Source organism: Leiobunum rupestre, chromosome 10 (genome assembly GCF_980474605.1).
Source record: "Leiobunum rupestre chromosome 10, qqLeiRupe1.1.hap1, whole genome shotgun sequence".
Lineage (NCBI taxonomy): Eukaryota > Metazoa > Arthropoda > Arachnida > Opiliones > Sclerosomatidae > Leiobunum > Leiobunum rupestre.
Window position 1 is genome coordinate 27,446,557 of NC_143393.1, and position 15,913 is coordinate 27,462,469.

Sequence of the window (15,913 nt, forward strand, 5' to 3'; positions counted from 1 at the left end):
TTTTGCAAGATTTTATAAAAATTTGCGGAAAACCATCAAATTTCATAAGATTTATTAAATTTGAGGAATTTGTCGGAATCGATAAAAATTTGAAAATTTGCCAAAACATTTGAGAAATTTGAAAAGATTTCCTAAAATTTAATCAGAAATTTGAAATTAGGAAATTTTCAAATCACTGGCGTGTACGAAATTTGATAGAGTGTCGGACCCCTCGCGTGAGCCCGTGAAAAAAAGTATATAAGCAGACGAAATTTTCCAAAATATAGTTTTTGTAAAAAATAGAAGGCGCAACCATCGAATGATAAAGATTAGTTCGTAAAAAATTTGTCTCGCGAAACCCCGATTTTGGAAGCCGTATATGAATCTCTAGTTATATATTCCCAACTCAATGATCTATGTATGCGATAGCCTTATATCTTGTTTTACCGTGGAATCACTGCAACGGCGTTACATTAACAGTTAGAGACAAGTAACTATAAATTTTTAAAATGGAAATTGGAAGAGATGAATCCCTAGAATTGAAAGTGGAAAGCTTAATTTCTTTAAAGGTTAGGAAAGTGAATTTTGAAACATAAGCGTACTGATACTTTTTATTAAAAATTTATACTTGACCCTAGGCCTTGGTTCTCTTGTTTGTAGAAATTTTTATTGCATTATTTATGATATTCCCTTTTCCATGCCGTATTAACTAATGGCAGGTGCAATAAGGCTTTGATTCGCTTTGGGCCCCTCTACATCCCCTCTGTCTTGTGACGCATGGGCCCCTGCTTGGCCAGTACTCTTGGTGGGCCCCTAGTCATCCTTATGGATAATGCAGCACTGTCCCTTTTGTTTTTTTTCCTACTTTATATTCCCTCCTAAGCCGACACGGACGTAATCGATCTCACTCAGATCTATAGAGAAATTAAACAAGTTTCCAAGATTCAACTACTTTATTTTAAGAGCTAACAAAGAATACCCGAAAAAGTTGCCACGAATGTGTTGAAATTTGCAGATATGTTTTGAGCGATCTTTCAGCGCTCAATACCAGTAAATGTAACAGAGCAGATCTGAGCATGCAATGGAACATGGAAAGTTTATCTAGGCTACCCCTAACAGTCAGATGGAAAACATTAGTGATTAAATGGAACATGGGTAGAAATTATTTGCCTGCTCTGATATAGTTTTGGACCATTTTTGATTGTTACTTTTGAAGTCTATGGAAGAAGTTGGCAGGAGTGTAGCTGCTGGCAAAAAGTTTCCATCTATAATTGAATTTTGTAGGTGACTGACCTGAAAAGGGAACTAAAATCACGTGGACTTAGTGTGACAGGCAATAAGACTGAGCTCGTTCATCGTTTGCAGTCATCACTCATAAATGGAAATAAAAGTGCTGTACCTCAACTTTCATTGAAAGTTAAAATTCATATTTTAAACTAAAATTTATTTCAGGTATTGATTCGTTAGAATCTACTGAAGATTTAAATGAAGATGATGTGTTAGCGGATGACTCGATACTTAATGATGAAGTGAAAACCAATGATATAAGCGAGGATGATATATTAGATTCTAAGGATATAGAAAATGGCTCAGTTAAACCTGTTGGTAAAATAGAGAAAATAAAAACCAAGAAAAACATTGAGAAAGTGAAAATATCAATTTCGAGGAATACAACTCCAGTTGTTGTAGATAGCGTTGCCAAACAAACAGAAGCGCAACTACCAAAAATCGCTGATGAACCTAACAAACTGAAAAAGATTACGTTAGAACCGAACAAAGAAACAGAAGTAATAGGAAAATAAATAATTGCCTTTCAAGTTGAACTTTCTAATACTGATCTCTATACTTTCTTTTGATAAGAAATTAACTTTAAGAGCGAAACGATTTGGAGTAGTTTCGGAAGATACTAAATTTAAAGTCCGTGCAGAGAGATTTGGTGGATTGAAACAATCAAATAGCTCAACTGCGTCTTCAATTAAGGCCTCTCCTGTAGTATGATTAACGAACAAACTTAAAATCTGAGTTCAATAATTAATATTTGGTTATTGACATAGGTTGTGGATGTTGGCAGGCTTAAATTACGGGCAGAGAGATTTGGTCAAGCAATTTCGCCAGTTATTAAAACGGTATTTAGATTTAAGTACTTTTATGTTTAGAAAAAATTTAAATTGCAATTTTTATAAAAGGAGGAAGATAAAGACAAATTACTCAAACGAAAACAACGTTTTGGAACTGTTTTACCTTCAGTTACTTTGGCCGGGGAAGAAGTAAGAAAAAAACTAAATAACCCTATTGAAAAAATATTAACAGGGTTTTCTTCTAGGATCGAAAGAAAACGAGGTTAGAAAGATTTCAGGGAAAATGAAACTCCTCCTAATAAATCACTCATTACATATGTACATAAATCAAATAAAAATCCCTTGAATTGTAAATCCCCGCTGCTATCATTACAATTAAAATTACTTGGAAGAACGAGGTCTTATTTCCTGGAAACCTATAAGTGTCATTTAATTAACCAAACCTGGTATTTAAAGTTGAACCTTAAATAGAAGATAATTGCAATTTAATGCACTACAACTAAGAGCCAAATTTTCTTAGGTTTCTAAAATCAATGGAATACTATTTCAAATGGTTAATTTATTAAAATTAATGTTTATTTTTGTTTCTTTGGCTTGAAAATCACTGGTTCAAGAATACACATGGTATTTACATAATAAACCATTTGGTGGTTTTCTCATTGAATACCCAAATCCAAGTAGAAGGTATAAAAGTAATGTCCATCATAAAATTGCTTATTGTTGGTTCTTTCTTGGTTGGAAGCTTCAATTACTTTTCCTTTTAAAAGTTTGTTGCCCAGTCTGGTCGCATCCTGACGACTTCGACACAGTCCTTGCTCAAGCAACCAATCAACCATCTCCCATCCCCAAAAGACAGATTCGTGCTTCCTCCTCTTCCACCTTTTGGTTGTCAAAAGTTTTAAGATAAAATATTTATTTCAGCGAATGAAGCATAAATCAATCTTAATAATGAAAGAGAATTGTTTAGCCCAAAACTCACCTAGAAAGCGGTACAGATATAAGAGACAAAGTGGCCATGCTTTTAAATGGTTATTTAAAGATTTCTAACTGTGTTAGTATAGCGCTAAGTAAAGGCAAGCGTTTAATATTGTTACAAGTACGTAAGTCTTCTTATGAGTAAAATAGTCGCAGTGGTGACGAGTATATACCATATTACAGTCTTAAGTCACGTTAGGTGGATAGAAAATCTGCTACGGATGAAATATTTTCACTTTAAATAAGTCTTTTTCGACCTTCAACGACAAGATCTTAAAATCACATTTCAAGTACTTGTTTAACCCCTGGAACGGATCAAGGCAACAAAAATTCCTCTTGTGAAATTAACCATCTGGTTATAGTTAATCAATAGGAGACTACATATACTTCCGCTATTGCCAAAGATACCAGCTTAGTTCAAAATTAAAAACACTTACACTTTGTCTCTAGGTAATTCTTGTAAACAACGGTCATAGTGGTAAATCATGAACTGAAAACATACGTATTGCGTGTCCTCATCAAGTTCCTCCACACATGTCATATTTTCTTGTTTCTTTTGCCCATTTTTCCACTTTGTAATGCTGAAAATAAATAACGCAAGTTGAGTTTAGCAGTGGCAAACCTTACGTTTAAAACTTTATAAAAAAAATTACTAACAATTTAATGATAGGAACTACAATGACATTAACATCACAGCCAAATATGCAAAAGCAAAATAATGCCTGAAAAAAAAAAACAAAATAATGAGCGCTTCTAATATTTTTCATAAGAACAAGATGACGTACTTGGCCATAGTTAAGAACTACATCCAGAAATTCCAACGCAACAAAAATCCCAGTTTGTCTATCAGCTAAAACCTTCCATATTGAAGTGGTTAAACCCTTAAATAGATATTTAAATATTATATAAGCACTATCTGTTGTGAGATTGTAAGAAAGAAGTTTCTCGCTCACCACCATCATCGAAACGCACAACAGAATGAGTAATGTAGCATGACGTAAAAATTGACTTTCTTTAACATCCAAATCAGTAGTTTTAGCGTCTTTGTCTGCGGACAATGATGAAGAGTTTGAATTGGAGATAAGAGTTCGTTCGCTGACTGTACGTCCCTTCAATGCGTTAGTGTTACTTTAGAAACACAATTCATTCCATTATTTTATGAAACAATAAACACTTTTTGCTTTGATTACTTACTTAATTTCAGCTGTTTTGGAATCAAACTCTTCAATCTTAATTTCGCAAATTGCACCTGAAGTGCAAGATACATTTATGAAATTGAAAAAAGAACGTTTTTCAAAAACTTACCATCCGCTGGCCAATCCAATATGTTCTTCTCTTTAATATGGCTATCGCAGTTATCATCAATTGTAAGATCGAGCTTCGTTTCCAGCATTTTGTTGAGAACACACTGGGCCCGAAAGAAGACAACCAAACATCCCATTGTGGTCACGAGGCAAAATGATAATATGACTACTGCCATGCAAGCCTAAAGTAATAATGATTAATTTCCTGATCAGTCTTAATGTAGATAATTATTTAACAAACAAACTTACTTCGTTTTCTCCGAAAAGAAACGAAGGTAGGCCTTTTTTTCCATGATTTAAAACTTCCGTTAAACTTGTGGTAACCATCAAACACACAACAGCAATTACAGGCAAACTAAAACAGTGTATAGTAACAAGATATTTTTACATTGGTCATCTCTTATAATCAACAAAAAATTTACAAAGTCAAAAACAATAGCTAACCCGACTCCTAAGCCCATAAGATATTTTGTATACTTGTGGCCTTCGCTCACTTCCCTTTGATTCAAACAGAGAGCGATGGCGATCAGGGCGGTCCAAAACCGGGAAGCCATCTGTCCTCCAGTTATGGTCAGAATTTCGAAGTATAGTCGCCAGCCTTGAGAGGAATCAGCTCCGTTTAATGACCAGCATAGGAGACCGATGGACATCAAGGCCTATGATAAAAGAGAAAAAGTGCATTATTTAATACTCTTCGGAAAGAAAGGCAAATAGAGGTATTCAAACCTGAGACATAATTAGTGCCAACGTTATAGAGTGGGAGGGTTTCCGCCATCTTCCTCTGATGCAAAATAAGAAAGTCACCCAAACCTAAAGAATTTCACAGAAGATTTAATAATATAGTAGGTTCCTTTTTTACCACGGTCTTTTCGAGTTAATTAGTTCATTCTTTCACCCAGTTACCCCCAAAGGCCTTGAAAAAACAATGGCTTTTGAGGACTTTTACCCTATAATTAGAAGGCAAACGAAAATTAGCGGGAATTTAAGAGAAAAAACTTACGCAGGAAATTATGCCGAGGATGGATAAGCAGAGAATGGTTTCGCGTATTTGAACAAGATATTCCAGAACATCATATGCTCGAACGGCCAACATCCTTGCCGAAACGTACATGATTGGTCCTGATAAGAATGTACATATGACCAGAGTTGTAGCCAACTGCGGAAAATATTAGCAAATAATGTTTAGAAAACGTTGGGGTCAGTGGCGTAGCTAAGAACTCAGAGGCCCCCCGCAAAAACCTCAATGGGGCCCCCCTTTTCAATTTTTTTTAGTGAGCGGGGCCCCTCGAAGCTCGGGGCTCCCGCGTTCCCTGCGGACCATCAGCTACGCCACTGGTTGGGGTTCATCAATTAGCGAATTACTCACCATTTCAGTGGCCATACCGAATTGAGAGGCGTAGAGTAAGACCACGGGGGCCGTTGGGACTGTACCATAGAGGAACCCATAGTCAGCCAGATCGAAGGCGTCCTCCGCGCTGCTACAGAATATTTGAACCGTCCCGCGGGTTAAAAGAGGCGACAGCAACCTAAAAACGGAGAATTAGGCAAAGTCTTACAAAAACAGCGCGCGAAACGCCACTTTTACATTTTTATGACCAATAGAATGCCTGGAATCAGAAAATTCGAAACTGTAACCAAGTTTGCTCCTGCTACTTGGAATCCCAACAGAAAGAGTACCGATCCTTGGAATGTGGCTGAGAATGTCTAAAATTAGTTTAATTAGCGCGAATCAATTAGTGTCAAAATTAATTAACTACTAGCGTCTTTCGGTAATTATACCAGAAATCATTGTTATCGCTGACTAAAACTGTAAAGTACTCGCAATGTAACGTAGTCACTCGTAAGTTTGTATCTGTATAACATTTCAATTAGACCTTTTTTATTATAAAAGTGTCTCCTAAAATGGAAAATTCTTATAATCCTCGGCAGGAATCCATACCTCTACTTAACTTTTAACGAGCTAATTGTATAAGTCGGAACCGCACGAGGAATTCTGCCCGTTTCCAAAATTAACTTCGCTAACCTCCGTTTCCCTTATATAAAATTAGATGAGGCGTTTTCGTCCCGGAGTTCATATCCCGGGAAGAAGGTTTTATGCTTTTATGGTACACTTTCGGGTGATTACATTACGGATGGTACTAGTGTCGCTTAGTCTTTGGCAATAGTTGACTTCTAGCATAGAGAAGCACTCGCTTTGGTCATGGCCGCGATAATTTACCTATAGGAAAATGGGTCACAGACCAAATTAAAACTATGACGTCACCTATAGAGGTAGAAGTTTCCCTAAAATGGCGACCATGGTCTAAGCTACTGGATGGATTGCGAAGATCACGAACTCTTTCCAAAATAATCTGACCTTGAGAATTCCTCGAATAGTGATGGGTAAATGAGCGTCAAAAGCGACATTAGCGATGACGCCTAAGGCCGTCATGAAGACATTGGGATTGGCCACAACTCGTCGCAAGACGTGAAGGTAAGGGGTGACGATGGAGCGGCATTTTGAAGTAGCCACGCAGAAAGCCGAACGTTGAGAGTGGCACGTGGTCACGACGTCGGTGGTCACCTTTTTCGCCTGTTCGATTTCAATCAGGAAGAAGCCGATCGGGTTGAGGACTACCAGCGAAATCAAACCGATGACGTACATGTAATCGGGATACGCCGGATGTTTCTCTTCGTAGACTGACTGCACTGCAAAAACCATACAAATTACACACAGTCCTACACACTCTTTAAAGGGAATACAACCTCCTAATTAACGCGTTCTTCTCGGAAGACTCAAACAATTTGAAAGATTATCTCCGCAACAAACCACTAAGCCGAAAATGTCAAAGGCCACAATCTAATATTGTGACCCTTTGAGCGCAACAGAAATACAAGAGGCTATATTCCGTTTAAATACATATTGTCTTACGAATAGGGTAGGCCAATCCAAAGTCATTAACGTGAGTGCAGAAGATGGAATAAATGGCTATGGTGGCCAAATTGACGGGTTTTACCATTAAGGCTATGGCCGAGCCAACCCCTACGAAGACTAGGAACTTGCCGAGGGTGATTCCACCCACGAACGACCAGTTGACACCGGTCAAGTTTAGTGTAGCCAGGTTGAGAAAGAGCAACGAGGGCAGGGCGAAGTTGGTTGAGAAAAAGTTCAAGCCGATCATTTCGGACTTGGATAATACTTTAAGACGGCCGCAAACGTATCTTCGTAAAAAGAGACAGTTTCTCTAGAACGATGTCTTGGATTTTATACCAGTCAATTTTGACACTTACCCGCATAAGATGATGGTAAAACATTCGATAAGAGTAGGCAACAGTTGATCGAACGCGTGGTCCTTGGAATCGGTCAGATTCTATGTATAAATAGATGTGTAAATTTTCTTTATGGATAAATTATATACAGTATACCTTCAACGATAATCTAAACTACTGTACAGTATACCTTCCACGATAATATAAACTACTGGGCAGTATAAATCCAATGATAATTTACAATTTTGAATATACCTCGAGAGAGAATTTACAGTATACCCCCTGGGATAAATTACAGGGTACCCCAGAGATAATTTACAGGTTACCCCAGAGATAATTTACAGGGTACCCCAGAGATAATTTACAGTATACCCCAGGGATAATTTACAGTGTACCCCAGGGATAATTTACAGTGTACCCCAGAGATAATTTACCGTATACCCCAGGGATAATTTACAGATTAATTCCAAGGATACTTTACAGTGTACCCCAGAGATAATTTACCGTATACCCCAGGGATAATTTACAGATTAATTCCAAGGATACTTTACAGTACACCTTCAAGAATAATTTAATTTACTGGACAATAAACCTTCAAGGATAATGTAAACTACTGGACAGTATACCTTGAAGGATAATTTACAGTATACCTCCCGGGATAATTTACAATGTACCTCCAGGGATAATTTACAGTATCCAGTGGCGTAACTAAGGACCTGCAGAGCCCACGACCACAGGGGGGGATGACATTTTTGCAAAATAGGGGGCCCTTTCGTCTTAAGAATTAATTTTTTGCTACGAAAATTGTTCTAATGCTTGATAACCAATAAAAAAGTTTTTTTTTATAAAGGGCCCTTTTGATATCCTGCGGGGGCCCCCAAACGTTGTCGTTACGCCACTGACAGTATCCTTCCAAGGAGAATTTACAGTATACCTCCCGGGAGAATTTACAGTGTACCTCCCGGGATAATTTTAAAGTATACCTCCCGGGATAATTTACAGTGTATCTCCAGGGATAATTTACAGTATCCTTCCAGGGATAATTTACAGTATCCTTCCAGGGATAATTTACAGTATCCTTCGAGGGATAATTTATAGTATACTTCCAGGGATAATTTACAGTGTACCTCACGGGATAATTTACAGTGTACCTCACGGGATAATTTTAAAGTGTACCTCACGGGATAATTTTAAAGTATACCTCCCAGGATAATTTACAGTGTACCTCCAGGGATAATTTACAGTATCCTTCCAGGGAGAATTTACAGTATCCTTCCCGGGAGAATTTACAGTACACCTCCCGGGAGAATTTACAGTATCCTTCCAGGGAGAATTTACAGTGTACCTCACGGGATAATTTTAAAGTATACCTCCCGGGATAATTTACAGTTTCCCTCCAAGGATAATTTTCAGTATACCTCCCGGGAAAATTTACAATTTACCTCCAAGGATATTGAATTTAAATAAAAAAAAAAGCTAAGTAGTTACCGTATTCGTTGATAAGTTGACCGAAATATTCGATGCCATTTTAGAGATGATGAGATGTTGCGGATTTTGAGAAGAATTTCAACCGCAGTTGGTACACATTGAGAAGAGTTTACTTGAAAGGAAAATGAAAGGTATCAAGAAACGTCAATATGCCAGATACCGGTAAAGAAAGTCTAACTTCAGCTAGAGCGATTGAAAAGTTGCGATCTGATTGTAGGAACCTCAAGCTGTTATATTTACGACTTGACGAAATCTTATCACTTCGAATAGGCTTATAATAAACCATAAGTCTGTCATATGACTTATCGAATCAACCCAGTCCGGTTTCTTGTCATCAAACCATATTTCTTGGAGCATTTTACAAAATCAAATAGTAGCTAAGCATTTTCCCAGCTTGACAACATTAAATCGGTCTAAGGTGCTATGAAACTAATCAAAAGGCTTTCGCCCCTTCACCCTAGCCTTGAGGACCTGTTTTGGCGCCTTTTTCCAGGTGCCCTAAGTGACGAACCCTTCTTGCTTTGGTACTATTAAACCGATCTAAGGTACCATTAAACCGATCTAAGGTACTATTGAACCGATCTAATGTACTATTGAACCGATCTAAGGTACTATTGAACCGATCTAAGGTACTATTGAACCGATCTAATGTACTATTAAACCGATCTAAGGTACTATTGAACCGATCTAATGTACTATTGAACCGATCTAAGGTACTATTGAACCGATCTAAGGTACTATTGAACCGATCTAATGTACTATTAAACCGATCTAAGGTACTATTGAACCGATTTAAGGTACTATTAAACCGATTTAAGGTACTATTAAACCGATCTAATGTACTATTAAACCGACCTAAGGTACTATTGAACCGATCTAATGTACTATTGAACCGATCTAAGGTACTATTGAACCGATCTAAGGTACTATTGAACCGATCTAATGTACTATTAAACCGATCTAAGGTACTATTGAACCGATTTAAGGTACTATTAAACCGATTTAAGGTACTATTAAACCGATCTAATGTACTATTAAACCGATCTAAGGTACTATTAAACCGATCTAAGGTACTATTAAACCGATCTAAGGTACTATTAAACCGATCTAAGGTACTATTAAACCGATCTAAGGTACTATTAAACCGATCTAAGGTACTATTGAACCGATTTAAGGTACTATTAAACCGATCTAATGTACTATTAAACCGATCTAAGGTACTATTAAACCGATCTAAGGTACTATTAAACCGATCTAAGGTACTATTAAACCGATCTAAGGTACTATTAAACCGATCTAAGGTACTATTAAACCGATCTAAGGTACTATTAAACCGATCTAAGGTACTATTAAACCGATCTAAGGTACTATTAAACCGATCTAAGGTACTATTGAACCGATTTAAGGTACTATTAAACCGATTTAAGGTACTATTAAACCGATCTAATGTACTATTAAACCGATCTAAGGTACTATTAAACCGATCTAAGGTACTATTAAACCGATCTAAGGTACTATTAAACCGATCTAAGGTACTATTAAACCGATCTAAGGTACTATTAAACCGATCTAAGGTACTACTAAACCGATCTAAGGTACTACTAAACCGATCTAAGGTACTACTAAACCGATCTAAGGTACTACTAAACCGATCTAAGGTTCTATTAAACCGATCTAGTTAAATTAACATCTTTGGAAATTAGATACAAAAGCAACTTTTAAAAAGTTATTACATAAAGGTTTCAAAGCGAAAGGACTTAAGACCTACTTGCAAATAAATCTACGAGAAAGATGTCTTTTTTCCGTAGACACTAGTAATCCTTGTCGGCGAAGATGAGAGGCGAAATCGAGGCGCCCTTTGAGCGTCGGCGTCTTATTGAGAAATGACCAAAACGCCTCGTGTCCCCCTCATTAAAGCCCCGCCGTTGGGAGCCGCTTCCGGATGATGAAGTCCACAGTCGGGCGGCCGCGGAAAGAGACGCGACGTTTGAGGACGAGCCCGCTTTATTGAAAAGGCCTTCGTTCGTTGTCTCTCGTCATTTAGCAAACGGCTCTGTGGAAAGGGTTGCGCGGGATTTCATATAGGCGTAAATGTAAATATGATTACGGATAAGGCATGACGAGTTAAAAAGATAAATTGCTGTCTCTCGACTCGGGAGATGAAGAACGGCTTTTTTTACTTTATCAAACGCAAAAATCTACTATTTTAAAACAACCCTACAGAATTGGTTACTTTCGGGTTAAAGGTCGACTACACGGTTATTCGGTTCACTCCGTCTTTCACTGGAAGCAGCCAACTTCCAGTGAAAGAATAATAATGTAGCCTCGGTTTCCATGATTCCCGGAAGAAATTCTCCACCCTCAAGGCGAAAGAGCACGCGATCGTACCGGAGTGTCTTCCCCCTTACCGAGAGAAATGGGGGAGAGATAACGCGAAGAAAGGCGGAAGGGCTTGGCTTTTCTTCCGGGTATCACGAGACTGCTGTCAACACGTTCTCTGTTCACGTGAATACATACTCGATTAAATGTAAACATTAATGGTTGATAAATAAATTTATAGTTTAAGAGCAAAACACGCGTTTCAATTATTTTAATTATAATTATAATAACTTTGGAAATAGGGCTGGAAAAATCGCATTGTATGATTGGCCAGATCTGCTACAGAAGGGAAGTATAGATATTAAATGCTTACCCAAATATTTCAACCTCCGGTGTGGTCCTTTAAAATACGAGAAAAAATTAATAATTTAAATTATATTTCCAAAATATTTTTGCTATACAGGGTGTTTCAAAAGTGTGTTGTATGGGGTGAGTTGAGAAGTATGCCTGTTTTTTTCCCATTTTCCTACGATGAGTTTAAAGAGTGCAAGAGAGCTTCAAAGTGTGGTCTACAAACCCCTGGAAGTAGGCTGCAACAACCAAGCAGCAGGGAAACGCGAACATTAAGGTTTGGGTTCGTGTGATAGGTTAAAAAGGTATTTGTAAACAAATCGAGGTAACCAGCGTAAAAAAGTAAACTTCAACAGTATTTAAAGTCCCCGCTGCTTTGTTTTGCGCTATTTGCAGCCTATTTCCAGGGGCTAGTAGGCCACATTTCAAGCTCTCTGGCGCTCTTTTAACTCAGTGTAGCAAAATGAAAAAAAAAAACAGGTTTACTTCTCAACTCACCTCCTATAACTCCTTCAAATTTTTGCAAAACCTTTTAAAACACCCTGTATAGCGAAATTGGAGAAAACGCATCTACTTTCAAAAAAATAAGATATGCCATTCAAACAATGAATAAATTAGCATTACTTATGGATATATAAATATTTCTAGCTACGATTTATCACGAGCCTAATAACGATACTAATGATTCTAATGCTCGAAAGTGGATAACAAGAACGCGGATAAAACCACAAAAGCCGGAGCTTCTCGACCGTCAATACTTGAAATTATTCCTCTAAACAGCCAAGGCGATATTTATCTTACACACCAGAGACAGAACCGACCTTCGTTGTACGAGCTAGACAATTTTTACATTTTCACCCTCTCTTTCGCATCTAATTTATTCCCTTGATTTACGACGTTATTAATTATAATTAACGACATTTTAAGGCAAATGCTCATCGAGGGGGGACGGGTGCGAGGAATAATAAAAAGGTTTATATTTTATATCCGGGGAAATTAGAATTTTATTATTAACAGCTGGCCTTTCGAATTTAATTACGCACGCGTCATTTGAATCTATACGTACTTCTTGAAATTTGGGAATGGACTGAAAATCAGCAACTTTTGAACATTTCGACGTATTCTATAAACGCTTTGTCAGGTCAATTTTTGAAACTAACGTCAAAGAATGAAGAAGCAAAGTTGTCGTTGGAGGAAGGAAGGTCTTTTTCACCTTGATCTTGCGACACTTTTTCCGTCAAATTAACAAATAACCCTAATATGTTTATGGTTTCCAACGGAAATTTAAGCTAATCACAATTCTTTATAAGCGTAATAACCTAGCAATAATTTTGGGAGGTAATTAGATACGCCTTTTTACCGGCTAAAGTTTATTTTGTTCGCCGTTTGTGTTTGATAACGCACTGTCTACCGAAGCGGATATTTCGTCACTAAACCTTCTAGACAACGCCTTTTAGACACAATAAGCTGAATTCTGTCCCATAACATTGTTATTAGTTATATAATTTAACGTATGACAGGTATATGATATATTACTTTTAAAATAAATGTCTAAAAATCTAATTTCAACGTGTGAAATTGCGAAGGTTTTGTCATATTACAAAATACCTTTGTCATATTTAATTATATTTAATAAAAAAAACTAGCTGTTAAAAAATAAGTGAAATTGTGTGTAATTTTGAAATATTTTAAGTTAATTTCCTTTTTAATTGAATAACATATGTATAAATTATGCTGGTACCCTTAAACCTTTAATTTTCATCAATACTTTATGCTTAGGGAGAATCACTACGTCGCGTTGATCGTGGTCTGTCAGCTTGATAATCCCTTCAAATCGCTATCTCGTACATTTTCATTAATTTTGGAAAACACTGGTAAAATAACAGTCAATAACGAATTTTGGTAAATAATGTCGAATAACGTATTTTGGTAAATAATGTCGAATAACGTATTTTGGTAAATAATGTCGAATAACGTATTTTGGTAAATAATGTCGAATAACGTTTTGTGGTAAATAATGTCGAATAACGTATTGTGGTAAATAATGTCGAATAACGTATTGTGGTAAATAATGTCGAATAACGTATTGTGGTAAATAATGTCGAACAACGTATTTTGGTAAACAATTATGAAGATCGTAGTTGGGTAAATAACGTATTTTGGTGAATAACGTATTTTGGTAAAAAATGGTGAATAACGTATTTTGGTATTGGTGAATAACGTATTTTGGTAAACAATGGTGAATAACGTATTTTGGTAAACAATGGTGAATAACGTATTCTGATAAACAATGGTGAATAACTTATTCTGATAAACAATGATGAATACGTATTTTGGTAATTAATACTAATTTAAGATAAATATTGGTATATAATAGTGAATACGTATTTTGGTAATTAATACTAATTTAAGATAAATATTGGTATATAATGGTGAATACGTATTTTGGTAAATAATACTAATTTAAGATAAATATTGGTAAATAATGGTGAATACGTATTTTGGTAAATAATACTAATTTAAGATAAATATTGGTATATAATGGTGAATACGTATTTTGGTAAATAATACTAATTTAAGATAAATATTGGTAAATAATGGTGAATACGTATTTTGGTAAATAATACTAATTTAAGATAAATATTGGTAAATAATGGTGAATACGTATTTTGGTAAATAATACTAATTTAAGATAAATATTGGTAAATAATGGTGAATACGTATTTTGGTAAATAATACTAATTTAAGATAAATATTGGTAAATAATGGTGAATACGTATTTTGGTAAATAATACTAATTTAAGATAAATATTGGTAAATAATGGTGAATACGTATTTTGGTAAATAATACTAATTTAGGGTAAACATTGGGCCTAAGTCATCAAGTGAATTTTGAAGCCATTAATTCAGATGGCCTGGTTACAATGCGTAGGAGGGTGGTGGCAAGCCCTGCATGCCACGCGAGCCAACAGCTCCCTACACTAACTATTACCGTTAACCTCAACAAGTTTTTATAGAAGGGGAAACTGAAGAGCTCGGGGGAAAACCCTTTTAACCAGTGGGGAGAAAACTGGCAAACTCAACGCGGAAGGAGTGGAAAAAACGTAAAAAAATACAATTTAAGTCATAAAACATTATTTACAGTACAAAAACGTTATATCATTTTACAATAAGGCACCGATAAATCTAATTTAAATTTTAAGCATTAATCCACCATATTTTCTACTTTTTAATAGCATAACGTTACTTAGCTTTATTTACCACAGCACTGACCACTTTCAAGGAAACGGATTGTGGAGCTCAACTATAAACTAAACTATAAACTATAGACCATTTTAGCAATCATGAATTGCCACATTTCAATAGCGCAATTAAGGTTTCATCTTCATAAAATAAAAAAGTGAAAGAGCGCCATTTGGACCCAACTAAAGTTTGGATTAATATTCGCATTCTATATATAAACATCCTTAAATTACCGCCACCTTTTCACAAAAACAAATTCGTCGTTGGCTAACTCCCGTGTAAAAGTGATCATATTACCATTATTCCTTGGTTTAACATTTCATAAGGAATTCAACATTAAAAACAAAATGGCGACAAATACAGCCAACTTCGATTTGGTAACTCATGTTCATAGTTGTCCGTGCGACGACAAAGAAAAAAAATATTATTTCCAGATACTGCAGACAGCTAATTAACTTCCACTTTTCTATTACAAAATAATAATAATTAGATAATTTCGATGAATCGATCTAAATTTAAACTGCCATTAGCAAAATAAAATGAGTAATAGTTCGTATTTCTTAGGATAGATGGCGCTGCGGTTCTCCACAAAGTCACGTGACTACCCTATTTTCAGCCCCCATGGACTTCATAGTTTCGCCTATTCAGGTGGCGGGGTTACAACTCGTAGGAGCTAGGGTGGTGATAAGCCCCTCATGCCACGCGAGCCAACAGCTCCCTACACTCACTATTACCGAAAAAACATACTTACAGAACAATATTATAGACTATGTGTTGATTTCACCAATACTAAATGTACAATTCGCAGCTTGAACTTATATTTCAAAATATTATGGACAGCATTTAGATAATGGCGAAAAAAACAATTTTTTTGATAGGCAGAAAATGACGAGAAATTGATCAGTATAATCTCAAAACACGCTTGAA

General features: G+C 36.2%; 2 protein-coding genes across 5 annotated transcripts; one reads left to right on the plus strand and one right to left on the minus strand.

Annotated features, from left to right (window-relative positions):
- Positions 1–432: 432 nt before the first annotated feature.
- On the plus strand, positions 433–2,451 carry LOC149925305 (SAP domain-containing ribonucleoprotein). Of its 3 annotated transcripts, XM_090160271.1 has the most exons (8): positions 433–548; positions 1,264–1,369; positions 1,432–1,584; positions 1,669–1,766; positions 1,840–1,971; positions 2,034–2,105; positions 2,166–2,246; positions 2,303–2,451. In XM_090160271.1, exons 1-8 carry the CDS (start codon positions 489–491, stop codon positions 2,342–2,344), a joined length of 744 nt encoding a protein of 247 aa, XP_090016397.1. In that variant the 5' UTR covers positions 433–488; the 3' UTR covers positions 2,345–2,451. The 3 variants fall into 3 exon arrangements, with proteins under 3 accessions (XP_090016397.1, XP_090016395.1, XP_090016396.1); XM_090160269.1 differs by having other exon boundaries at positions 1,432–1,766; XM_090160270.1 differs by having other exon boundaries at positions 1,432–1,766; positions 1,840–1,968.
- Positions 2,452–2,611: 160 nt separating this feature from the next.
- LOC149925306 (lysosomal cholesterol signaling protein-like) lies at positions 2,612–11,785 on the minus strand. Of its 2 annotated transcripts, none has more exons than XM_090159642.1 (19): positions 11,766–11,782; positions 10,842–11,126; positions 9,074–9,185; positions 7,607–7,686; positions 7,248–7,537; positions 6,693–7,024; positions 5,922–6,040; positions 5,703–5,862; positions 5,337–5,492; positions 5,063–5,146; positions 4,781–4,992; positions 4,586–4,691; positions 4,338–4,518; positions 4,227–4,281; positions 3,986–4,160; positions 3,818–3,913; positions 3,690–3,754; positions 3,470–3,613; positions 2,612–2,936 (listed from the first exon to the last, which is right to left on the minus strand). In XM_090159642.1, the coding sequence occupies exons 3-19, from the start codon at positions 9,110–9,112 to the stop codon at positions 2,714–2,716; spliced, it is 2,517 nt and encodes an 838-aa protein (XP_090015768.1). In that variant the 5' UTR covers positions 9,113–9,185; positions 10,842–11,126; positions 11,766–11,782; the 3' UTR covers positions 2,612–2,713. The 2 variants fall into 2 exon arrangements, with proteins under 2 accessions (XP_090015768.1, XP_090015769.1); XM_090159643.1 differs by having other exon boundaries at positions 2,739–2,936; positions 3,535–3,613; positions 11,766–11,785.
- Positions 11,786–15,913: the final 4,128 nt, after the last annotated feature.

What these genes read in the sequence shown, in the direction of transcription:
- LOC149925305 (XM_090160269.1), top strand. Translation starts at nt 489, where the DNA reads ATGGAAATTGGAAGAGATGAATCCCTAGAATTGAAAGTGGAAAGCTTA. An exon ending in AACCGAACAAAGAAACAGAA is followed by an intron (nt 1,767 to 1,839) that starts GTAATAGGAAAA and finishes TCTTTTGATAAG; the next exon opens with AAATTAACTTTAAGAGCGAA. An exon ending in TTACTTTGGCCGGGGAAGAA is followed by an intron (nt 2,247 to 2,302) that starts GTAAGAAAAAAA and finishes GTTTTCTTCTAG; the next exon opens with GATCGAAAGAAAACGAGGTT.
- LOC149925306 (XM_090159642.1), bottom strand. Translation starts at nt 9,112, where the DNA reads ATGGCATCGAATATTTCGGTCAACTTATCAACGAATACG. An exon ending in GTAGTTCCTATCATTAAATT is followed by an intron (nt 3,614 to 3,689) that starts GTTAGTAATTTT and finishes ATTTATTTTCAG; the next exon opens with CATTACAAAGTGGAAAAATG. An exon ending in GAATTACCTAGAGACAAAGT is followed by an intron (nt 2,937 to 3,469) that starts GTAAGTGTTTTT and finishes GACAACCAAAAG; the next exon opens with GTGGAAGAGGAGGAAGCACG.